The 26,016-nt window shown below is 40.4% G+C and overlaps 2 protein-coding genes across 6 annotated transcripts in view; both read left to right on the top strand.

The window, feature by feature from the left end:
- Positions 1 to 10,379: 10,379 nt before the first annotated feature.
- On the top strand, positions 10,380 to 18,947 carry unm_hu7912 (un-named hu7912). Its single transcript, XM_041786681.1, has 2 exons — positions 10,380 to 10,555; positions 14,313 to 18,947. The coding sequence occupies exon 2, from the start codon at positions 14,365 to 14,367 to the stop codon at positions 17,596 to 17,598; it is 3,234 nt and encodes a 1,077-aa protein (XP_041642615.1). The 5' UTR covers positions 10,380 to 10,555; positions 14,313 to 14,364; the 3' UTR covers positions 17,599 to 18,947.
- A 1,795-nt stretch (positions 18,948 to 20,742) lies between these two features.
- Positions 20,743 to 26,016, top strand: part of gapvd1 (GTPase activating protein and VPS9 domains 1) — a 39,016-nt gene continuing 33,742 nt past the window's right edge. For 4 of the 5 annotated variants that reach the window (XM_041787271.1, XM_041787270.1, XM_041787268.1 and 1 more), the window contains exon 1: positions 20,749 to 20,886. The gene's annotated coding sequence lies outside the window, so the exon portion shown is untranslated. Of the gene's footprint in view, positions 20,887 to 26,016 lie in introns of all 5 variants that reach the window. The other variant, XM_041787267.1, reaches the window with a different exon arrangement.

Here is a 26,016-nt window from a genome sequence, read left to right as displayed (position 1 = left end):
TTGGCGTGCACATGAATTTGTTTATGAGTGTTACTTGGTGTGGACTGGAATGTTCTTTTTTTGTACAGCCAAAGTAAGCACAATTTGCAGAACAAGCACAGGAATATTACAATCAAACTCTTATTTTGTCCTATTTTAAAGTGCTACTGGAGATGTAGGCCACCTCTACGGGGACTTATTACGAAATCACTACTATTGCACACCTTTACAGCATCAGCTACATGAGAGAAACTAGTAAGAGTTTTCTAATAAAGTCAAGTGCACGTGGGAGAAGCCGAACAATCCCTTGAACTTAATCTCGTCTGATCCTCCAGGAATCAAAGCTGCACCAGCGTTGCTTTACAGTTGCGCTGTTGAGCCAAAAGAGCATCCAAATACTTCACTTGGCTGCTTCTAAATCCTCAAAGAAGAAGAAAAAAAATACAACGGCATGCTCTGAGTGGCGTGCGGCCTATATGAACTACGTCTGGGGTTGAGAAAGTTGAAGGAAAGGATTGAGCGCTTTAATTTGTAGAGGATTTAATCAAGGTTCATTTGGGATTAAGGGAAGACTGGGTGCAACTCCCTCTGAGTCTTTGGATTCACCACTGCTGCCTTTAATATGGAAGTCCCATGTGGACATGCATCCATCCATATGTTTGGTTCACTGGTACCAGCCATAATCTCGTTTGCAGTTGTACAATTTCTGTTTTCTCTTCCTATCATACTTTTGTGGAAAACATTTTCTGACAATAGGATATTTTTCTAGTGATCATGTAGAAAACAAAACAATAGACTGGCCATGCTGCCACTGCCTACAGTAATGAAGCAAGTTGTCTATTTCTGTGGCTGTGTCCCATTTCATTAACCTTGTGAAGCAGATGGATCGGCCAGACTCCACGTTTGTTATCAGGCAGCTCCATCTTGCAAAGCTTCAATTTACAAAGGTTGTGCTAGACCCATAAACAGTTCTGACCAATCAGCATCACTTAAGGAGAACAAGGCAGTAGCTATGGGTGAGGCTAAGTTGTGCTGGAAGCTGATAGAAGTGGCTGCATGGTGGTGCATCAATTGGTGTAACATTTAGCTTGGATGTAGCTTCAGTATAGCTGCAGTTTTATCTGGACTGGACCACATTTTTTTATGAAATAGAGCAAAGAACAGCACTGAAAGCTTTTAATGATGGAAAAGCTGTTTTCACTCTTCTGCCGACCTGCTACAATGTGAGTTCGCAATTGTTGCAAGTTAGATTGAGTTGAACTAGAAGATGGTTCATACCAGACCTATTCAATTAGAGGCCCGGGGGCCACACCGCCCAGAACCAACACCTAAGTGGCCCAGCCCGTGGTCATGCCAGAGATGCAGAGGGCAACCTGTTTCGCAAGTCTTCTTAAATTCCCACAGTATTTCAGACCGTGAATGCAACACTCTGCGTAGCCTAGCAACAGTCTACCGACAATGCACTGCATTGTTTTGGAGCGTGGCTAGCGATGCTGACAGAAGTAGCCCCAAGATACTGAGTATAAAACATGTCCTTCAACTGTAGCTACAACTGCAAAGTAGTTCTAGTTTTTATGCACTTTACGATATGCCTGGGTAAGATGTGACCAAAATAATTATTTACAGAATTTCATTATATTTTTTTATTCTGTTTATTTCATTTTTATTCAAGTGGAAAAAAAACAACATTTCTACTACCTCAGGTTATGTTCAAATACAGCTCTGTTGTTGTGTTTCTTGCATTTTTGATGTGCTTTTGTCATGTTGCCAAATTTAAAAGGGAGACTATGAATAAAAAGTGCATATTTTTCATCAAATTGATCTGTATTGGTTTGAAATTTGACATTACCAGCTGCTTACTGGGCACCAAACATGCCCGGCCTGGCTACATTTCTTGATTGTAAAATTTGGCCTGGTTGGATTTGTAATTAAATAGTCCTGGTTTATACAATGGCTCCTGCCAGGGTAACAATTAGCTTGGATGTAGCTGTAGAAAAGTGGCAGTTTAATCAGACCATGACCACATTTCTTTATTAAAACAAGAGCATAGGGCAACACTGTAAGCTTCTCTTGCCAGGATGTTTATGCACATCTCTCTGCAGAGTTTAGCATTTATTTTAGCCGTTGAAAAGTACAGCCATTCATAAACTTCGGCAGTGCTTTCCTGTAGAGCTCATGTTAGTACCATTCAGCTACCTCCGGTCCTGAAAAATGAAGCCAATGCAGAAGTGCAAAAAATTGCAGCAAGTGTCCATTTGAGGCTGCCTGCAGAAACACTGGAAATCACATACACAACAAATGCTAAAAAGCTGTTTTTTGAACTAGAAATAAACTAGCAGTAGAAATGCACTTAGCTAATGTCTTCATGAGCACACACTGTGCGGGGGATGAATTTTTTGTATCCCAATTGTTTCAACTATATTTAGGAAAAACCCCACTGCGCACTGATTGGCACGTCTTATTTCACTGACAGATCGCTTGATAGGCAGATGCTACCACTAGAGGGCTAGCTTTAGTGATAGCTCAGCAGACAGGAAGTCAAGCTCAGTGGGTGGGCTCTTGTATGCCGTTAGGTTGATCCAAAGTTCGGTTGAGACAGAGATTTCAATATGGAAGCTGCAACTGATTGGCTTCAAAAGCTGTTTGAGTCCACCTATTGTAATCAAACGGCTGATGTCACACAGGCATTGTCCAGTTCTTTTTACAGTCCATGGTTAGTACTGGAGCCACACATGCCTGACTGCCTCATTTTGTCTTGTCGCTCTGATTGGCCCGTCATGAATGTGACTGACAGAACCTTCGTCCAATCACCTTCAAAGCATTTTCTGAGAAGTCCTTTACCAAACACTTTGTATGGGAGGTTTCCCAGATGAATGTGAAATGTATATCAATTCAATGGATCTATGAAACAGTCTATGTGGCATGCCAGGTTACCATTTCAGGGGTAGCATCCTCCAAGGACCCTGCATTTTAAGCCTTTATGTTCAATACATGTATGGAGCCTTCTGCCTGTACTCTGACACTAACAGTGTCATTGATACAACCCTAACCATGCCTATGCATGGTTGCATTCATAACTTCTCTTTCCTGATAATATCAACAGCTGCACTGGATAGCTTACATAACATCGCTGAACTCATCGTATAATTTTAGATATTTCAGTTTCAAAGCCCCCCTTTCATACCACTAGCCTTTTGACTGAGTTTAAACCACTTACTTACATTTAAAGTGTAATAGACCCCTATTTGAAAGCCTGCCACTTCAAATGAACTGACGTGTGCTAAAACTTGAGATATGATGATGCATCCTGCTGGAAAAGGAGGGCACATATGTCAGGTGCAATAGAAGGACCCTTTGAAATGGGACAGCGTCCTACTTTAATCTTACCCTCTGAAGAATGCAGCCCCTGAATTGTGACAGCTATTTTTTATGCTTCTGCAACTCTGGGGATATAAGATAAATGGGTTGACTTCCTGTAAAGAAATGTAAAGATTCAGTCATGTTCATAAGTTTTAGGCATGTTGGGTACTAAGGATTATCACAGGGCCTGATGTGCCACAAACAAGGTCAAAGTCAAGCTCGATGGCAGCTTTTTTGTCTGTCCTTTTCACACCTGGTAATATGCCTGGAGACAGCTGACGGGTTTCTGGCCCTGGGGAGATCCAAGGCATGACCAGGGGCTTGTTGCAACCCTACTTTCCACCTGGATGGCACCCTCAGCCAAGCTTACTTGCCATACCCACCTCTTACTCCACCCTAAAGGTGTGGACTTGTTTTTTTTTCAACAGATCATTTTCCCATGCCCCTGGTAATATGCAAAGACATCCAGAGCACTACTGGGTTTGTGTCAGTCCTCCTCTTCCCTTGATGGTGCCTTCAGGCAGCTTACTTGAAACATCTACACCTTACTGCAGCCTCAATTCTCAGCCCAAATATGCCTTAAACTTATGCACAGTCCTGTCAATGTCCACTCACGGCCTCCGTAGTTCATGCCCTCTGCATCAGAGCATCTAAATATTTCACAAAGGGCACTAAAAGTTCCTGTAAGAGCTCAAGGAACCACCCACATGCAGACATATGTCCATCTAAGAGGTCTAAATCTGGCCGTGTGAAATATTCACCACTTCAAGGAGCAAAGTAAACATCCTCAGCTCTCCTGGGGATTTCTTGTAAAACAGAAGAAATGCTGAAATGTGTTTTCCCTCTCTTCCCTCTTTAATGTGCTTTTCTTGTTTCCTCTCACATATCATCAGTCCAAAACAACTGAGGCTGAGCATTGCTTTGTAATAGGCTGCCACACTTTCTATTTTAGTCTGGACTTTGTAAGCAGTGGCCTTGGCTGTGTGTGCATCCCCGCATCTCTTATGTAACTTCCTCGGATGGGAACAGAAAAACCAGAGAGAAAGTTTGTAGATAGCTGTATAATCTAACATTGAGTTAATTGGAGACAGCTGGAGAACTGAGGGTTGTTTACAGTGCCAGCATGAGTGTAGGAACAAAGCAGAACATCCGGGTTCTTCCTTATGGCTCATTATGGCGGAAACGTCAGAGCAGCATGGTAGCCTGTTCCAACAGTGGAGGCAGTGTTTCTGTTTGAATGTTGTTACTTTGAGGTGGTGGAGGCCTGATTGATTCCTGTCAGAGAGGCCTCTAATCAACACAGAGCCATTGATTTCTTCTCTGCAGTGCCTATACGACGTGCCTGAGACACCTGCTAGCAGCCAGCTGACAGACACTCTGCTCACCAACAGCTGACACAAACTGATGCCAATGCACCGTGCTGAAGAGGGTGAGTCACACATGCTCGGCTAGATCCCACTCTCAGGAAGGCTGGATGCGGCACAATGCGAGATCCGCTGTAATGTCAGTCTGAATCATGTCTCTTACACGTGGAGTGTCACAGACGGAGGCTCGGCTAGCTGGAAGGGGTTTTGTAACTGAGATAGATAATAAAGAATGGTGATAATCGTCTGTGCTTGAGCGGTGTGATGCTATCTTCTCTAAATCGACGACTTCTGTCAAAGCTGAGTATCATTGCCATCTTCAGCCCCATCAGCACAGTTGCTTTGTGGTGATTTCTATCTGCCCTGAGAGTGCTACAGTAAGCACTTTTCCAGCAGCAGTCACATGCTCCGGCGGGCTGGGGCCGAGGCTCACAGCCAGCTGTCCCCATCATCAATTCAGACAATGCAGGAGGTGGAGAAGAGGTGAGACTCTAGGGCAGATGCGTGTGGCACCGGATGGGCTACAGGGTGCACATGATGTAACTTATCTTTAACCTTGGAAGACTTCAGACAACAAAGATAGTGTGCAAGCAAGAAGGAGCTCTTTGTTGTATATAATCATATTATACCATGGACTGCAGAACACTGCATGAGTGTGCACCCATTTTTAGAGGTTCCATATTCAGCATTGTGACAACCTGGATCACATCAACTTTTTCCAACATCTGATTATGACATGATGTATGGCATTTGTCATGTATTTTGCAGCAAATCACACAAATCCTTTCAAGTTTTCAATTGTAAATATTTGGAAAGCATCTGGAACTCTCCCCATTGGCTGTATTAAAACTGACAGTGCTTCTCTGTCTCCTTCCTTTGTACTGAGATAAGCCTGGATACCCCTGCAATGGGCACTGGTACACAGCATGGATGATGTAAGGAAAGGGAGCTGGCTGGGTGAGGGGCTGAACTGACAACACACCCCTTTAGCTAACTTTTTCACACAATTATCTTGCCAATATAACGTGTTTGTTTGAAGAAGACACAGCTATGTTCATGTTGTGTTTTCTATTTTTTCCTCTACTCTGCTGCTCTAGTTGAGAACCCTTTACATAGCTTCATTTGTCAAATAGCTGCCAATCATGACTTGTTTTGTCCTCAAATAACAATAATGCATTGTGTAGCTGTGCTGCTCACTGTCCACACTGCATACTTTAAATATTTAATTCTTCGCCCTGTAAATTTCAGTTTTCCTCTTATAAGACATCCGGCCCTTTTAGAGCGTAACATTTCAATATATGAATATACAAATGAAGTAATTGAATTAATGCACAACTATGTCCACTTTGTAAACAAGCAAACAAGCTCTGTTAAGTGAGGAAAGTGAAAGAAAATCAAGGAAATATTCATTTCTGGCACTCCTGATGCCTTGTCATCTCCCTCTATCCTTCTTCTTTCCCCTTCTATACACAAGCGACGGAAAGGAAAATAGCAACGTGGTGACATTTTGGCCGAAGACCGTACATCTCTAATGGCTCATTTCAACATACATATGTGACTGATGTCTGTGTATCCGTAAATATACGGACAATGCCCCCCAGGGTCCAAGGCGAGGAACTTAACTTTCTCAAGGATCAATAAAAAAAGCTGTAAACTACCTGTAGCAGCTGGGGAGAGGATAATATTGTCTGTTTTTTGCCATTACGCAGCTTGGAGTCTGTTTACTTGAATTACAGAGATAAAACAGGACCAATACTGCATCTCAAGAAATAATTGTAGAAGTTGGCTTACCAGAAAAGCAGCATATACTTCAGAACAGGCAGAGCTAAGCTTACTTGTTTAGCCATTCAAATGTTTGTTAATATGTTAAATAACACATTTTAATTAAACCATCCCTTCCAACTGTTCACTTAAATGTTTGAATATATCTGACACTACCAAAACAGTCTTACCGTATTTGATATCAACTGATAAATCCTGATATATTTTATATCAAAGTTGTTAATCTGAATGCATTTTATATTAAGTAATATAACAAACAAACATATGCAAAAATGCACATAAAAGCAGCCATCACAGTTTCAATCAGCTTCTAAAGTCAGCCTGCTGTACTGAGTAACTTAGAAGGATTTAGAACTCAAACTCAGCCTGACATGAAACATCAGGTTTTCAATCCATTTATTGTTTCATTTTTTAATTACTTCAGGGCATTTTGCCCATAAAACATTCAAGTAAATCGGAGAGACAGAATAAGGAAAAGCCTGCGGTGAAAAAGCCACAGGCCAGACTTGAACAGGCCGGTTTGCTTGAATGCAGACTGGCCTTAAAGGCCCTTAGCCACAACAAAGCTAACCAGCTAACCACGTGGCCAATCAACTGAGGCCAGCGTTGATTTTTCAGTATTAGCGAACAACCAAACTTAGCAAGCTCACATATGGTTTATTCCTACACTGCAAGCTATATGAGAACATGAAAAGTTTTATGTGGAAAAGCTTAAAACATAGTGAGCTAGCACAAGCTAACCGCTGATGTTTAGCACCTACCTGTCCAACAGAAAGCAGCCTAACTTTGTGTTGCCTCTCTTCCTGATGCCACTCCCCAGCAGCTGCTCTCCAGCCATAGGTTCCCAAAATCCAATTTTTTCCATGTTTTTTTTTTCTACTAGGTTTCAGCTGCTCTGCATTTCCAACAATTAAGCACTCCTACTTCCAGCAGATCCTCCATGGCTCCTGGACTGAAAAAGACTGACGTGTTTTCACTGCAATAAAAATACACACTGCCACCTACCATCCTCAACATGAAGCACAGATTGACTGACTGTGACTGTGAATTACAGCAGTAATGCAGCATGGCATGGAGGCGATCAGTCTGTGGCACTGCTGAGGTGTTATGGAAGCCACGGGTGCTCTGATAGTGGCCTTTAGCTCCTCTGCGTTGTTGGGTCTGGTGTCCTGCATCTTTCTCTTCACAATACCCATAAATTCAGTTTGCTGGCCAATCAAGCACAGGGATACCATGGTCCTTAAACCAGGTACTGGTACTTTTGGCAGTGTTGGCATGTGCCAAGTCTTGTTGGAAAATGAAATCAACATCTCCACAAGCTGGTCAGCAAAGAGAAGCATAAAGTTCTCTAAAATCTCCTGGTAGACGGCTGTGCTGCCCTTGGACCTGATAAAACACGGAGGACAACCACTAGAAGATGACATGGATCCCCAAACCACACTGACAGTGGAAACTTTACACTGGACCTTAAACATCTTGAATTCTGTGCCTTTCCTTTCTTCCTCCAGACTTTGGGACCTTAATTTCCTCATGAAATGCTAAATATACTTTCCCCAGAAAAGAGCACTTTGGACCTAGTCTGTTTTGTCCTTAGCCCAGGTAAGACTCCTCTGACGTCTCTGGTTCAAAAATGGCTTGACACGAAGGAAAGCAACAATTTTAGCCCATGTACTGGATATGTCTGTGAGAGTGGCTCTCAAAGCACTGACTCCAGCTGAAGCTCCCCCAAATTCTTGAATGGGGTTCGTTTTACAATCCTCTCAAAGCGGTTATCCCTATTGCATGTGCACATTTTTTCATATTTTTTTTTCTATCCACTCAGCTTAACATAAATGTGCTCGGATAAAGCACTCTGTGAACAGCCAGCTTCTTCAGCAATGACCTTTGGTGTCTTACTCTCCTGTACAGGGTATCAATGATCGTCTTCTGGACAAGTGTCAACTCAGCAGTCTTCACAATGATTGTGTAGGCTACTGTTCCAGACTGAGAGACCATTTAAAGGCTCAGCAAACCTAAGCAGGTGTTTTGAGTTAATTAGCTGATTAGAGTGTGACACCAAGAGCATAATATTGAACTTTTTCCACAGTATTGATTTTCTGAGATACTAAATTTTGGGTTTTCATTAGCTGTAGGCCATAATCATCAAAATTAAAATAAATGAACACTTGAAGTTATTTCAAGTGTTGGAAAATATCAGTCTGTGTGCAATGAATCTATATAATACATGGATTCCACTTTTGTATTGAATTACAGAAATAAATCAACTTTTTGATGATATTCTGATTTATTGAGATGCACCTGTATCTGCAAACAACAACAATGACTTAGAAGTACAATATTATCTGAAGTTCAGGTACTTGTGGACATTTTCAGCTCCTGCTCTTATTTTAGAGTAGATCCGACTTTTGAGAAAGCAGTGGAAATCCTTTAGCTTTTCTTTTGAACTGTGACGAGTACTGAGCGTAAAGACAAATAGAATGAAAAACAAATGATAAGACTGCATTATAATTTAATTTATGAGTCAAAAAATGAAAATGAAAAAGCATTTCTAATAATGCATTTTAATTTTTTTAAAATAGCCAAACCATTTGAGTTGTGAGAACTATTTATCAGAGTATTTAAAAAAAAAAAACAACAACTTTTCTTTCTCAGTTTGACTTACGTTAAGTAACTTGCATGTTTGAAGATGAAAATTCCTATGACAAAAGTGAATTTTAATCATTTTATTTATGAGTCAAAAAAAAATCATCCATTATTGGAAAATTAAAAAGCTTTTCTGTTACTTTATTTTTATTTTCAAATTAGACTTTTCATTTGAATTTTTGTTCACTACACTTCACTTTCACTTCCATGAAAATCAACATTGATTTTCATCATTAAAACCCCACGAAAAAATGCCTACTGCCTAAGAACTTAGTATAAACTACTTAATAACTGTTATATTATGGTAAATATAATTTTGGCAACCTCAGAGAAGACAAAGCCCTGTGACCTCCCTGAGGTCTTTGGAGCCCCACCTAGGGGTCCTGGACCCAAGTCTGGTCTAACTCAAGGCCATATGGGTCAAGCTTTGATGAATTATCAATATCAATAGATCTGCACTGATCAAATTTATCAATTATATCAGGTCAAAACTGAAGGGAAGCTCTTTTGGTAACAGAGTGACCTATACACCATTTTTAGCATCGTTATAGCCTTAGTTTGATACTTCTCTTGATCATACATGATAGAATTTAAATGCCTTTGGCAATGATTGTCACTGTAAACGTTTAATAAAGATGTCCCATTTGGAAAGGGAAATTATAACAGGTCTTTTGACTGATCATTTTGAAGAACCCATAAAGAGTTGAAAGCCAACACAAGTGGTCTGTTGGTGAGAAAGAATCATATGGATCAGCCCTAAATAATACAGTTTCCTCTATCATAAAAATAGCAGGAAGTTGGCACAAGACTTATTTTCCTCATCACCATGCATACTGTCCAGAAGTGTAGGAGGAAGACAGAAGTGACCTTAAAAGTGTAGGAGAGGCCCCAAGTTGGCAGCCAGTTTCTAAGTCTGTCTGCAAACTTTCTAAAAATGTCAGTGTCAGAATAGTTGATTCTCATGTTGAATAAAACTGATATCAGAGCACCTCTGACTGCAGCCTGAGCTCATCTAACAGCAGCTCTCCCTCATGTGTCCATGCAGCTGTCCTCAGGGCTCCATGTTCTGAGATGAGACCGCATTGCTGCTTCGAGACTCAACACCCACCTCCCGCCACCACCAACCTCCTCCATCAGCCCCCTCCTCCTCCCTCATCCTGAAAACACGCACAACCACGCCCCCAGAGGCACGCGCACAGGCGCAGGCAGGCTCAGACACACCTCCTCCTTCCCCTCCATCACACACAAACACACACACAGCAAAAAAAAAGGAAGACATAAGCGAGCGTGAGAGCATCGCTGGGTGAAGTAGGAAACATGTAAGGCAGCATGAAGGACGCAGGATCACAGCAGGTGCGGTGAGCTGCTGAGGAACAGGCTGCTGCTCCACCATGTCCACCGCAGCGGATCCACTCACTGACGAGACGGTAAGGCCCCTAACTCATTCACTCTCCGAAATCTGACATTTCTAAACTATGTCGAACTAATTTTTTCAGCCTATGTCCTTGTTTGAACCCGCGGCCCCTTTCTTTTTTGTCGCTAATGATGTCATCCCGCGCTCAAAGGCGTTAGGTCAGCCACAAAGGATGGAGGGCCGCTCGTGCCGCAGCACCAAAATAAAAAGGGGTGCACAAGTGCGTTAGAGCAAGTAATTTGGTAACGCTTCAAGGCTGAATGCGCCAACTCTGTGTGGACCCATGGGGAGGCGAATCTGCATTATGTTTGTTGTTGACACCTCGTAAAACGAGTAAAATACGCGCCTCGAAGTTGTTTTAGGCACAAATTGGCAAACAAATTTGAACAAGCTCAGTAAATGTTAGAGTTTTTGTGTGGAAGTATCCTGAATTTACCCAGTAGACCAAGAAATACAGCCTAAATCTCTGCAAATAGGCTACTAAGGCGGCGGTACATCCTTTGATAAGGTCAGGATAAAGTAGCACTTGTTTGCCCACACAGAGCACATTAAAGCCATCCATATTGATTATTATGAGGCCCATGTTTTTTTAGACTGAAATTGTGCCCTCTGTGTGCAACTCCAGGAGTGCTTCATGGTTTCTTTGCTGTAGCCATGGAGACAGTACATGGCATGTGGTCCTCCACTTGTGCTCGGAAAGTGCAGTCCCTATTGAGTAACAGCCTCAGAGCATGAAGATGAGTTAAAGAAGGAATGTGTGCACTTAATAAGCCTATTCAGCTTTGCTGTCCTCGCATTTAAAATTCTACTGGTTTGTATTTTGTCTGAAATCAGAGCTATGAAGCACTTTTCTGCTAAAAAAGCCCCATAATATGTAAACAGGTACATACATTTGCATCTGTGGTGATGTTATTAAGGTCCTATTGTATATCATTATGATGGTTGCTTATCTCTTCATATGTGATAGTGCTCTTAAATCACTTAAACAGAGGCTTTTCAGGCTTATTAGTTCATAATATCCTTGCAAATATCTTCAAACAGCAATAGTGGGAGCTACTGTTCACATCCATCAATTCGATAAATCTGGGCGGCTGTAAAACAGTTAAACTAAACCAACGAACTGCTCACCCTACATCTAATTAAACCTGATTTATTCATTTTGAATATTGAAACAAATAGGCCACATGCCATCTTAGTGGTACCCTACTTCAGTCATTCAAAAGGAAGAGGAGGGAGAAAGTAAAATCAATTCAACCTTTTTTTTTTTTTTTTTTTTTCCATTTCAGTGGCACGTGATTTTGAACTTCCGTATCCTCGAGTGACTCAGAATTACATTCGTATTCTAATGACATTCAGCCATCAATTGGACATGAGTCACCATAATCCAAGTGAGGATAACAGCTGGTATAAGTACAGAGTGTATCCTGTTTTTTCCCCTTAAGAATAGCTGTCTTTTTGGGCTGATAGTATTTCAACAGGATTTGCAACGACTTGGTCAAATCAATAGCTTATAGGATTTCAGAAAAAAGCAATTTAAGACTATTCATTTCAGCTGATAAATATAGAATATTAACAAGAAAAGCTGGCACTTGAAATCAAAAGCATCTTTCAAATTACGGCAAAAAAAAACCCCCACGTTTGCTGTGTTTTATCTCGTGTACATGCAAACCTAGCACTCAAGAACTGGTTGTATGATGAAAGGTGACATGTACGGCACTGTATGCCTTCTTTTATTAAACCGTCTCCGTGTTGTTTCGTCTGTCGAGGTTGGTTGTGTGAGAGCAGAGGGATATTTAGGTGTGCTGTGGAGACATGACAGAGAGACGGCTGGTCAGTCCTCTCTCTTCACGGTGAACAGATGGTAACTCAGGGTTAGCTTGTGGGTGGGTGCCAACAAGAAAGCCCATGTGTTTATGACACATAAATCCATTGTTGAAAAGGCAGCGTTTTGTCTGTGATATTCGAAAGCCTAAAAAAGTACTCTGGAAGCAGAAGTGACAGCATTTTTCTTTATCATATTTTTAAATAAAATGTTGACGATTCAAAAGCAGTAGTGAGTAGTAATGCCTGTTACCCCATTTTAAAATAAACTTAACACAAAAGTAAGGAAATTTCTGTTCAGTAGATCATTTCTTTGTAGTAACAATGCTTCCTGGCAATGAATCTTATACTGATGGAAAGCCCGTTCATTTCTCTTTTAAATGGTGTCAGATTTGTAAGGAACATGCATTTGTGGGGTGAGCAGCAGAGCTAAATATGTGGGTTGCACCCATAAAAAAGTTCGCCACATCTTCTCTGCCAATGCCAAACAGCTTATTCTGCAATTGACTCTTGTTTTGGTGTTGTTTGGTGGATTGGATTAATAAAGTCTGAAGAAACAAGACATTTTAACCATTCATTCATTCATTTAACAAACAGGTGCCTCAACCAGCATTTGTCGCAAGTCAGCTGATGTGATTGTGTTGGTCACTTTGGCACGAACAGCATGCCCAAGCTGATCCCGCAAGTGTTCAATAGGGTTAAGGTCAGGACTGCTGGCAGGACATTCCAAGATCTCCACTCCCAAATTCTGGAGGTAGTCTCTGGTAAACCCCGCTCTGTAGGGGTGAGTGTGGTCATCTTGGAGGATAGAGTTCAGTCCCAGACTGTGAAGATATGTGATTGCCACTGGTTGCAGAATCTCATCTTGATATCTCTCTGCATTAAGATTGCCTCCAATGATGACAAGTTTTGCCTGTCCAGTGAGGGAGATGCCGCCCCACATCATCACACTGACCCCACCAAATGATGTTACTCTATTGGTGAAGCAATCAACTTGGTGCTCTTGTCTTCTCCACACTCTGACCCTACGATCCAACTGCCATAGGCCAAATCTGGATTCATAATGGCATTCATAATGGCACCTGATTATTGTCAGCACCTGGGGGTACCAGAAGCTCAAAACAAGAGTCAATAGCAACAGCAAAATAAGCTGTTTGGCATTGGCAGAGAAGATTTGGCAAATTTTTCATGGGTGCAACCCAGGTATTCAGCTCTGCTGCTCATCCCACAAATGCATGTTCCTTACAAATGTGACACCATTTAAAAGGGAAATAAACAGGCTTTCCAACAGTATAAGATTTATTGCCAAGAAGCATCGTTACAACAAAAAAGTAATCTACCAAACACAATTTTCTTACTTTATATTACATAATATCTAACTTAAAATTGATTATGATACCATGGTTGTCTATTACATCTTACTAGTCATGGGTTGTACAATGGATAATCAAATAAGAATGTAATAGAAAACAAACCTTTTAATCTGATTGACAAGACATTTTGTTGTGTTGTGTTTTTTAACTGTGATTAAAGATAATGCCATGAAATTGCAAATGTTGTTTTGCATTTGCCTTGACTAAAAGATGTGTTCATATTAAGTGGTGCAAGATAATGTGAAATGTCCTCTTATTGGTTTAAGATTTGTATATGATAATTGTTTTTTTCAGCAGCTCAGATATGAGTTTATATTCTTACTGTTGGCCTGAAATTAACTACTACACTTATAAATCCACCACCAATTATCAATATAATTCTGTCCTGTGTTGCAAAGTTAATAGTACAGATTCATTAACATCGATTTAGATTATAGTTGCTTTAAAAACAGTACAATTGAAAATATCTACAAAGTAATCAAATCAACTGGATCTTACTCTTGTTTTCTGCTTCTCTTTGCATTGCTAGACATTGCATTGATTTGTACTTTTCCATTTATTTATTTCTTCTTACAGGCTGTGTTGATCTTGAATCACACTGGATGGAGAGGATTGAAGCTTCTTTAAGATGACACGAACGCATCCCCCTGATATACTGGCATCGACTCTATATCAGGACTTTACTCTACATCCCCTCACTGACTCTGTTTCTCCACAGTCCTCTCAGCGATGTGACTCAAAAATGATTGACAAACCAGAAATCATTAACAAAAGACACTGCCGCAGCTTTGACTTCATTGAGTCGCTGGATGACCCCCAGTCCTTCTCTTCCTCCATGGAGTACCCTTACAAGAGGGCCGAGCATCAGACATTGAACAAAGATCTAATGTGGAATGGACTTGATCAACCTGGGCACCTTCGCTTTTCATCTCCTGACCTTTTCAACACCAGGCAGTTCCAGCAGCAGCAGCAGCAGCAGCAGCAGCAGCAGCAGCAGTCCACCCAGGACAAAACGAGCCATCTTACATGGTCAGATTCTAAAAAGAGAACAAGATCTAAAAGTACTCCAAGAATCAAGGCCACCCTCACTCCTGTGCCCATCTCTGTGTCCCCTCCAGGGGCTGGAAAAGGAAGGGATGCACCCCAGGCTGTGTCAGATACTTTGAGGACTTCTGAAACACAACGTGAGGCTTACTCCTCAAACAGGGCTTTCTTGAATGATGTGCATCCCTCCAAACTGCAACACCATACTCCTCTCTATGTTTCAGACTGTTTTGAGGAGGATAAACCAGAGAAACCAGCTATAACCCCCCATGTCAGGTGCCGTGTGGACATTAAACCAGATGCTTCTGTTTTGCAGCACACATCAAGGCAGGTTCCTAATCTACGAACTGACCATCTTTGGCAGAGATACTCTCAGGCCAGCAGTAGAGGTTTATATGTACCACGACAGATTGTTTCCTCACCAACGCCCACTCCCAGCGAATGCTACAGTGGAGATTTTAGGCAGGGATACCACTATACCACCAGCATGTCTCCCATTTCTTACCAGCATTTGGACATGCACAGGATGCCATCACCAACAGCACCATATCTCAGCCAAGAACAAAGAGCTTACTCGAATCCAAACATACCAACCAAGTTTTTCTACACAGAAGACCCTGTTCGGTATTCAGTCCATCCCTACTCTAGAGCATACTACCAGGATGATCGATCCAGCCTAACCAGCCATGGTAGTACAATGACTGGTCCATATGACCCAAGGACTCGCTGGGTGCACACTCTTCCTGTAAGGTCGTACTACACCGACCAACTTTCCAACAGAGACTCAGTGAACTCTGTATATAGTAGGCCTTACTCCACAAGTGAGGCAGGATCGTACTTCTCTCAAACTCCACTGTCCAGATCTTTTTATGGAGACGATAGCCGCTTCAATCCATACCACATGAGTAACCCAAGGTTGTTTTATCCCAAACCCTACGGTTCCCCTGAGGAGCAGTACTTTCCGAGGCCATATCATACCGAGGGTCGCAGACGCCCTCGAATGTCCCAGGCCTTTTCTGATGACTGGTATCGCTCAAGCATATCTGGCTACTCTAATCAGTCCTCTCAGATCACACCTCCAAGAGTTGGACAAGACCCTAGTATACCGCCTTGGTTTGCTAACAGCTGTTTTGAGAGCAGCAGACTAGGAGCAGAGGTCAGGAATCACTCAAAGTCTTGGGATAATATTCTGTTCCCAAGGCATGACAGAGAGCAATCAGTAGCTCGTGGGCGGAGCTATGAGAATCTGTTCTACCAAGCCAGGAATGGAGCATCCTCTGATGTTACATCTCAACCTGTTATTCTTAATCTCTCAAGTTCTCCAAGGCGCTATGCCGCCCTTTCGCTCTCTGAAAACTCTTTAGAGAAAGCCTCAAGCAACCCCTGGAGGAATCCCAAGGGCGGGCACTGGTTCATCACTCCTGAGATCACTATAACAGACAATGACCTGAGTGCGGGCAAGAACAAGCGGCGTGATGTGCACTCTGTCAGCTGGGATATGTTGGATGGCGAAAAGACACCATCTCCTAGAGTGATGCATCAGAAGCAGCAATCCAACTCAGCGGACACAACCAAAGACAGGAAACACAACAACTTCTCCCTTCAGCAGAGTCTAGAGCAACTGGATGAGCTCTTGGCTGATTTGGTCATTGATTACAAACCGCCAACTAGCAGGAAGTCAAGTGAAGACCTTATAGACCAGCTTAAACAACTAATCACTGAAGATGATGACAAAGACCAGTCTTCCTCTGGACTTGAAAACTTAGGGAGTCCGAACACTCCACTTCCATCTTCCAAATCCAGCCCTGACACTATCAAAGACCCTGATAGTGGGTGCGATGCTTTACAAAGGAGTGCAGAAGAATGCTCTCCAGACCACAGCACAGATGAAGATGACACAATGGTGTGTGCTAACAAAAAGTGCAACCGAACCGAGAACATGTTCAACGCTTGCTTGTACTACAAATCATGCCACAGTTGCTACACTTTCTACTGCTCACGAAACTGTCGAAGAGACGACTGGGAGACCCACAAAGAAACTTGTCTGTATGGTCGTGTCAACAGTGTTTGCAGACACTCTCTCAAGTTCTGCAGAGAAAATACAGAGATCCACAAAGCCTTTTCTCGGGTTGCAAAAGCTGGTTACCTCTCCAGAGGAAGAGGCATCCTTTTTCTGGGTTTTGCTAATCCAGAGACAGCTGACAACTTCCTGCAGGTTGGGCTGGAGAGCCTCCTCATGTCACCCACGTACCTTTCTCTCAGAGAGCTGGATGGCTTCAAGGACAACCTTGGTGAATACTGCAAGGAACTGCAGCTGGCAGGGAATGAGTATGACCCCAATGAATGTTTTCTTTTGAATGTATCCATAGCTGTTGGTGAACTAGTGCCTAACAGACCTTCACCCAGGGTCCAAGCACCAACAGTTCGCAAATATGCAAAGGTGTCCTTGGCGTCCTCGAGCCCTGACAAAAAGGTGCTCAAGAAGGAGAGTGAAATGGAAACACTCATCCTCACTCCACCTCCAGGCACACCGGACATTGATAAGGAGGGCGAGGAGGGAAGAAAAGCCAGGGAAGTGTGCTTTGTCAATATCCAGCGTGAGCTCAGGACCAGGGGAGTGTTCCTTCGCCACGAGTACCCCACAATCTATAATCAGCTGTGTGAGTTTGTCGAGAGTAACAAAAGGTTCACCCCGACTACAATTTATCCAATAGATAAGAGAACAGGGAAACAGTTTATGTGCATGATCATGGCTGCTTCAGAGCCAAGAACACTGGACTGGGTGGGTACCCCTCATCTCCTGGATGACATTATATAGTAGAGCACTAATTAGTAATGATGTCAGTTACATTAAATGTACATACTGTAAATACATGGTGTGGTTTAGCAAATTTTAAAATTGATATGGAAATATGTTAATATACGTATGTGACCAAGCTCTCTTTCTTTCTCTTTCTTATATTTCTGTTGCCACACTCACTAACACACACACACAAAACACACAGACAGTGCATACACACACTTTCAAGGCTGTCCTATGTTGCATTTGGCTTATTTTGATCCTGTTGCACTCTGAAGAGTAAATAGCCTGCATGTAGACTAGGCAAAATCTCAGTTATCCAGGTGTTGAAGATGTGAACATGTATGATCTGTGCAGTTTCTGCTGAAAATGTTTGAAGCACACAATATTTATGATGAAATCATGTTATTGCAACCATAAAATAGTCACAGGCACAACCAAGACATTCAGTATAATTTCTCCAACAAGTATCATAACAGAGATTTATATTATACCTTGTTGCAGTGGTTGTAAATTACAACTCCTTAAATACAGACGTATTACTTCCCAAGTATACTGTAGTCTTGTGGATATATTTTCAATTTTCAATTCTTAAATCTCTTTAAGTTCTTGTTTAAAGATAAAGAGGTACAATCAAATCAACAATTTGTTTTCCCACGTCATTAAAAATGTTAAACTCATCTCATCTAATTTTAAGACTTGATTTCATTCTTGTGTAAATTGCTTTGTTTGAAAGTGGCCTTCAGTCTAAAAAATGCATTTGACACAAAGCAATGTATAGATTAAGCTTTTTGTAAAGCCTTGACAGCTCTGGACTTAGGTTGTTTGAAATACCATTGTAAATGAACAATTATTTTGCTCAAAGCATGTTATTTATATTCAGGTATTTTAATATTGATATTGCTTAAAAGTTGAATTTATTATGTTAATGAAATACCATTTGATGCTTAGAAATGTAAGAGGTATATATATTGAATATAAGATCATTTGAACATCATGAGACCTTATTGTAACTAGTACCACATTATGTTCTTAAACAATATGCAATAAAAGAGCAACCTTAACATATTTATTCTAAAATACTATTTTATTATTATATTGAATAATCCCTTGGAGCCAAGTGGCTGTAAAGACTTTGTTTGCACTAAAACTTTAAATTACAAAATGAGAATGTTGTTAACACAGCTGCAGCACTGAACACTGATATGATGATGATTCAATGATATGCCTGCTTCTGTTGCCAACGTCGACTAATCTAAGGTTGCTCTTTTACTTGATGATATATATCTTTGTGCAAGACCTTCCTCAACTTTCTATTTTGTGATGTTTATAACCCATATATAAATATATAATAAATGGAATCTAACAAGTGACCTGGCTTTCCTTTTCAATCTTTGGTGGGAAAATATCAAAAAGTGTTATATGAGAGTAACACAAGAATATAAATTTCCTTTGAAATAAAGATTTTTCTGACAAGTTTTAGTATAAATATAGGCTACTTACAAAAATATCAGTTAAATCACCCAAATTTAATATTTTTAAGGTCCATTATTCCAATGCACCTTTATTAATCTACCTGATGTCAGAGTATTAACACATGGTCAAATCTAAGAATATCTGACATAAAGATATTTCTGAAGAGCAATCCATTTAGAGCAATCATATTTTAGATGCAGAATTAAGATGAAATGAGTTGATAACAGATTTGCAGAGGAACAATCAAACTGGTGAACACATGATTTTTGTCAAAATATTAGTCCCTGCTTAGCATTACCTGTATTCCAAATTCATGACTCCATATCCTGTATTATTTCCCCTTATTTTAAGGTAGTGGTTTGAGTTTCTAAAAAGCAGCTGCATGAAGATGTTAATTTTTTAAAATGTATATTATCAATAAATGTTCTTAAATCTCTGTGATTCATATCACTGTATCAGATGTTTTACTCCATGACTTTCATAATTTTTATGAAGTGTTATAAGATCACCACCTAGTGGAACAATGTGTGTATTACACAATATTTTCTGTGCTGTCCTGAACCCATGCCATGTCCAGAATAGACTGGATCAGACCACACTATACCATAATAACAACTTTGCACTGTGTTGTCTGAGTTGAATAACCTCTCCATCCCAATATTAAAATGGAAGTATTGAGGTGTTTGGCCTGTGTTGTTCTGCTACACTGTGATAGCACAGAAATGTCAGCTAAATGTCCCGTCTTGGTGGCCCAGTTGTATTTCTTGGTACGATTAGAGGGAACATCAGTGTATTTTTGGATAATCCTTTATGTGCAGACAGTGTGTGGTAATTTGCCGTCTATACAAGAATTTTCTCAGTGGCTTTTATTTGATTTATTGTTTCATATTTGTCAGTGCATACATGTGCTTGAAAAGATATTCCTTTGCTGTTTCATCTTGATGCAAGGCAGCAAATTAATCAGCAGAGTACCAAAACTAAGATACAGCATGTGAGCATTTGCTTGTGTTGTGGCTCACAAAAACAAAAACAAAAATGAAGAATTCAGAAACCACAACATTTTAACAAACTAAAAGTTGGAGTACTGTTTCATACAGGGCTGCTCTGCTTTATCACATAAACAATAATTACTTGTAAGCTTTGACTGGTGACAGTATCATATGCATCAGTTCACCGTATGACGTGTCTTTTATGGTTTCCTTTCACTGAAAAACACAAAAAACAAACAATAACTGATATAAAATGTGTATGTGTGTTAAAGGGTCCAATCAGTTTTGAATTCACTGAATTTCAACAAGAGCAACCTACTCTAAAATCTCAGGAAAGCAGATTATATGTACCCACTGATTCAATGTACAACTTTTCCTACCCATAACGGACATCATTTAATATATTACATTGTAATGATTTGATACTTCAGATTTCTTCAGTGATCACATTTTATTGATGGCAAAAGCAACATAATTGTAGCTTTATAATAACAATTAATCAAAACCTAAGGATTCCAAACGGCCTTCCTCATTATGATACCTTTTATGTAATCCTTCCTTTGTGAGCTAATTTTTAACTTACACAGCTTTTTTTGCATGTAAATACATCCCCCAGCATTGTGTTTTCTGCATTAATGTGGAATCTCCCTTTAAAGAGCCTCTGCGCATGCGGGCTGCGCATGTCTCCTCGTGATGACAGCAAATGACAGCACTGTTCGCTTCTGCAGAAGGCAGTGTTAGACGGCTAACCGCCAACAAACAACCCCTCTGATTTGGGAAATCGTCTTATCAGCTGTGTTTAGACAAACTGTGAACAACAACTACACGGTAATTACGTTTGGTAAGTTACTGTATTCATGTTAGCATGATTTCTTGATTACATTTAAACACTCTGGAGCTTGTAGCCAACAGCTAGGCTAACGTTGCGAACTAGCATATCGTTAGCTTACCTTGTTTAACTGACAAACGTTTAACTTGGCTGACGTTAGCAGGCTACTGCTATGTTAGCCAGTTCACCAGCTTACTGCCTATGCTACTTCAAATGAGTAAAGATACAGGTTGGCTTGGTACAAGACACCTACCTGGGTGTCTTTCCTTGTGTCAGTTTCCTTCATAGCATTCAACGTTAGCTAACCTGGCGTAGTTACGTGGTTTATTTATTAACGTGAGGATATTGAGCTCTCTGCTGCTCATCAATGCTAAGTTAACTTAGCATTTGGTAACAAACATTCTCCTAACCCAGCCCATGTTGTTTCGCTGACTGTTTGGCTAAATCTCAGCTGGCAATCACACCATCAAGTCATAGCCTGCTTTCATTAAACATCATAAATATTTAATAAGTGGATATTACCATCAATCCTTGTGATACATCAGTACCTAAATTGACTCCCATTTAGTCTAATATGGTGGTTGTTATTATTATGTAGAGACAGAAAACTCCAGGAAGTTAATCTTTAAAGGTTTTCTCTTTATCTAAACTGGAGGACACTGTCAACAATACCCTGGTTTGCAATGCTATTTTGCTCTCTTGGCTTTTAAATGTGTGCTTGGTTTAAAAACAAAGATCAAAGAAGACCCAGCTGAGTAAAACTGTTTTTTTAGTTTAGTTTTTTTTTTTAATAAATTACATAATTTTTACAAACTAGATTCTCAGGCATCATTTTCTACCTGACATCAGGACTGCCTTCTTCATACTATGCAGTGTAACAATTCATCCCATTTCCAATATTATTGTTTGCCTAAAGCGTGGTTTGTCTGTGCTGCAGTTCCTGTTCGATTTGTAAGGTTGTCAACGTTTTTCTTACTTTGATACTCTAAGATTCCACGTGTTTTAGAATGACACAATCACTGTTTTTTTTTTTGTGAATGAAATGATTGAAGTACCAAATGTATGAAAACTTGCTTTGATTTATTAAGACAGGAATAGTCAGGAATAAATCTATCAACATTTAAGTGCAAATTCACAAAAAGAATTTGATGTTTTTTTTGATGATTCAAAACAAGAAATTACTCAATAATGGGGTCCAGGGACATCTTTTGTTGTTGTTTTGGTATTATTATTATTATTTGGTATTCATATGTATGTGTTTATTGTGCCATTTGCTGATTTTTTTTTTTTTTTATTGAGTTACAAATATGTGGTTTTGTCTTGGCCATGTTTGACAACAGGGCAAGGTCTGACCCACCTGAACAGGTCTTCAACAGGGTCTGAAATCTAGACTTGGGTTGAATCCCATTTCTACCCCTTAGCCCTTATCTTAGCCCTATCCCTTGGTTTTGCATGTTCAGGTCAGGTGAAGGAGTATCCCAATTTCTCTTTTGAATTGAGGGCTAGGGCTAAGGGCAAAACAAAGATTTTCCAGGACCGCACTTGAAACCAAGGAGTATGATGAATTTCCCTCCATGCACTATGTTCAATTGCGAAATGGCACAATGGACTATGAAGGAGGCGCATAAATGTAAAAATATTTTCTGCATAATGATTATAGAAAACACAACAGTTGTGTTTTCTCTTATGTTCAATCTTTAGACACTGGGGATGGGGATTTAGTGTATTTTTGGTATGTACACCTGTAAACAAGGGCTATTAACTGTATAAATAAATGGAGAAGATCAACACGGAGATTCAAAGTATGAACGAGATGGTGGAAGCTTTATTGTCACCTCTGATGCACTGTTTATTGGCAATGTGTGATGATGAACAGCAATCAAGTGGCGTCTCGTTTCTTAAGGGTAAATTACCACTCTGTTTCAAAGGGTGAGGGGAAGGGGTAGAAATGGGACTGGCCTTTGATGTGCACCTTTACCCTGGTTAGCAGTTTTTTCACATAACTATTCAAACAGTTATGATCACAGTAGGTTATTGTAAAATAGCAGGTTGAGGGTGCTGAGTTCCGTTATAACTTAGCTCACAGGAATTCTAACTCCAGCATATGCTGGTCAACTAGTCAACAGTGTTCAGTGTTAATTGTAGTTATATGTTTATCCCTAAAATGTTATGTAAAATCCACACTTTAACTTTATTTTTAGCTGACAAAGACTGAGTGTCAAGTTTCTGAAGAATTTCAGCTTAAATTCTGTTTCCCAAACCGAAGGTGACGGAGGTTTTTAAACAGGTCTAATTCAGCCCTTCAATTCTATTTGGTGTGGAAACAGTTACAGCCGAGATTGCATGTGTGTTGTATTTTTTCCTCACTACAGTTTCTTGTATTCAGAGTCATTTCCTCACCTCACCCACTCACTGAATCTGAAAATCTGACCCAATACTCAAAGCCAGCTTTCATTTCGTGACAGTTCCCCTTGTTGGTGGTATGCAAAGTCAGAAAGTTTGAGGTCCAGTGCCCTGCTTGCATGCTGAGAAAGTCCCCTCATAAGGCTCTTGGAGTCTTGGTTTTCTGCTGCTGAGCAGTGTAGGTAATTATTTGAAAGGGAAGTGTGAAGAGGATGTTAGCTCCAAACCATGAGTACCTTTCGTAGAAAGTGAAATCCTTTGAATATCTATAAAAAGTACTGTGTTTCATATGTGCTTGTGTGTGTTGGTGTGTATTAGATCATGCAGTGGGAGGAGAGGGCTGTGTTCCAAATACCTTATCTCAGCTGCTGTGATATTTACTTGCATTTTTTCCCCGAGTGCTGTCTTTTTGCTTCGCTTTTTAAAAATAATTTTGACCTTGTTGCAGCTACTTCATTATATAAGTGGTTGGACTTGCTCTGGTATTTAAATCCTCTGTTTTGCCTTTGCCCTGCCTCTTGTCTCTTATGCTTCCTTGTTGCTATAATAATGGCGCTTACACAGATGTCACAGTTGAATTATTTGGTCTTATTGTCTCTCATGTTACAGAAGTCATTGCCCTTCCTGCCGCAGCTACTGTTTTCCTCACGCAGCTCAGAGGATTGCAGATATTGCCTTCCCTCAGTCACACTGTCTGTTGTGTGGTTTCTCTTCTGCTTTAGAGTTCCTCAGCTCGCTCCATGTCTGACTCACCAGGTAGCTTTAAATGGAGCAGATTGTATTGGAGCTGATGGGCACTGGAGGCCATGACAAATGGCAGTTAACCTCCCTGCTAGCCACTTAACAGCTAGTTGCTTTTTCACTTCCTTTCAACTATGTGAGGAATGTGTTTATTCAAGAACACAAGTACATACATGGGAGTGCTCCACTTTTGAGCCAGCTACCTGTCAGCTGAATACAACAGTGACAAAGAAAACTATTAGCGTCTCTTTTAGTATAACTCCAGGTCTTTGAGTCCACAACTTTACCAACTGTGAAAAACAGTAATGTGTAGGCCCTTCCAGATGCCCAGTTATAGCCTGTCTTTACATTTTTAAGAGATAAAAGTACCTGAGTCTATTGTTTTTCTCCTCCTTATGTCCTATTCTCTCATAGAGGTGTATACAATTCCCCCTAAACCTCTGAAGCCACACATTTGTAACTATAGTACTTAAGTAGTTCTTGTGATTTGCAGGGTTTTTGCAGACCACGGAGCCATTTGATGATTTCATCTGCTTTAAAATAACATGCCGTGATTGTTATATTTGGGGCTGATGCTCATACGATGTTTAAAATGACAATTTAGCCAATTGCTGATACTGATACCCATACTTCTTTTAGTGTAAGACTCCTACAATGGCAACATTTCTCTTTCGTTTTACCCTGAAAACAGATCAGTTTGTCCAACAGGTGACTTCTTATGACAGGTGAAAAATCTCTTAATTGATTCAGTGCTTAGGTAAACTCAATGATTTCATTAAATCATTTGACAGATCAACATTTGCTACTTATATTTTTCCATGCCACATTATTTGCAGATGGCAGATGTTTGTCAGCAGGGTTGTTTACAGGTGATACTGATGCTAAATCAATGTATCAGTGCATCTTGACTCATAAATAACCTGGCACGCCAGATGGATTTGTTTCACACATCCATCTGGAAAACCACTCATAGACAGCATTTGGGAAAGGGCAGAGTCTTTGAAAAAAACTTGGAGGGTGATTGGATGAACGTTCTATCCGTCACATCTTTACGGGCCAATCAGATCAACAAAACAGGTGATGTAGCCGCTACTGAGGTGCATCCCTGTCGAGGAGTAAACGCCATAGAGAACTACATAAAGTGAACCATGGTGACTGTAGACGTGTTTTTGTCGTTTGTGATAAGAAAAAAAACTCACTGTTGTTCTTTGTTCTTCCTTCAACAAAGAAATGTTGTCAAGTTCTGATCAAACTGGCGCTTTAGCAGCATCCACGCTAATCTCTTCCACCATAACTGCACTGGCCTCTTCTTGCTGCTTGCTTACGTCACGACTCCGTTGTACCTAAAAGTACTGCCCCTCGTCACTAATTGGTCTTGTCGCTTTCTAACTGGGCCCAAACGGTTCAGACGGGAGCTTTGCAAGATGGATTCACCAGTGAGAAACACGGAAATGGGCGTATCCATCTGTTTTGCAAGGTTAACTCATAAATACTGTATTGAGGAGTCTTCCATGTCCAACCCTTCATAGACAAGCAGTCAGTTTAATAAATGGGACTATAATTGGCAGATTATATGTTTAAATAAAAAAACTAATGAAATTGTTAGACAGCCAGAAAAAAAATCTTAAATTGCCATCACAGCGTAACTCAAACAACCTATAAGCACATCTTGATTTATTGCATAGCAAATAATACACTTTAATGAAGTTTTGCTGCATCCCAAGTACATTTTTTATAGTTGTCAGCAACCAAAACTTTCATGTAGAAAGTTAATTCTCTTCGAAAATTCTTATTAATTACATTTATATAAAGCAGGCTTCTACTGTGTGTTACAACTGGAGGAGGAATAGTGTTAGACAAACATTTTGATTCATGCTTGTGTCTGCTTACAACTGTCTTATAATGTGTTGTAATCATTTACTGCACATTTATACCATACTCATTTATGCTCCCCAGGAGAACTTGAAGTCTGCCGTTGTTTTCATTTAGGTTTACAAT

This window comes from Cheilinus undulatus, linkage group 5 (assembly GCF_018320785.1).
Source record: "Cheilinus undulatus linkage group 5, ASM1832078v1, whole genome shotgun sequence".
Lineage (NCBI taxonomy): Eukaryota > Metazoa > Chordata > Actinopteri > Labriformes > Labridae > Cheilinus > Cheilinus undulatus.
The sequence above is the reverse complement of the archived record's forward strand: the minus strand, read 5'-3'. Positions and strand labels throughout refer to the sequence as shown.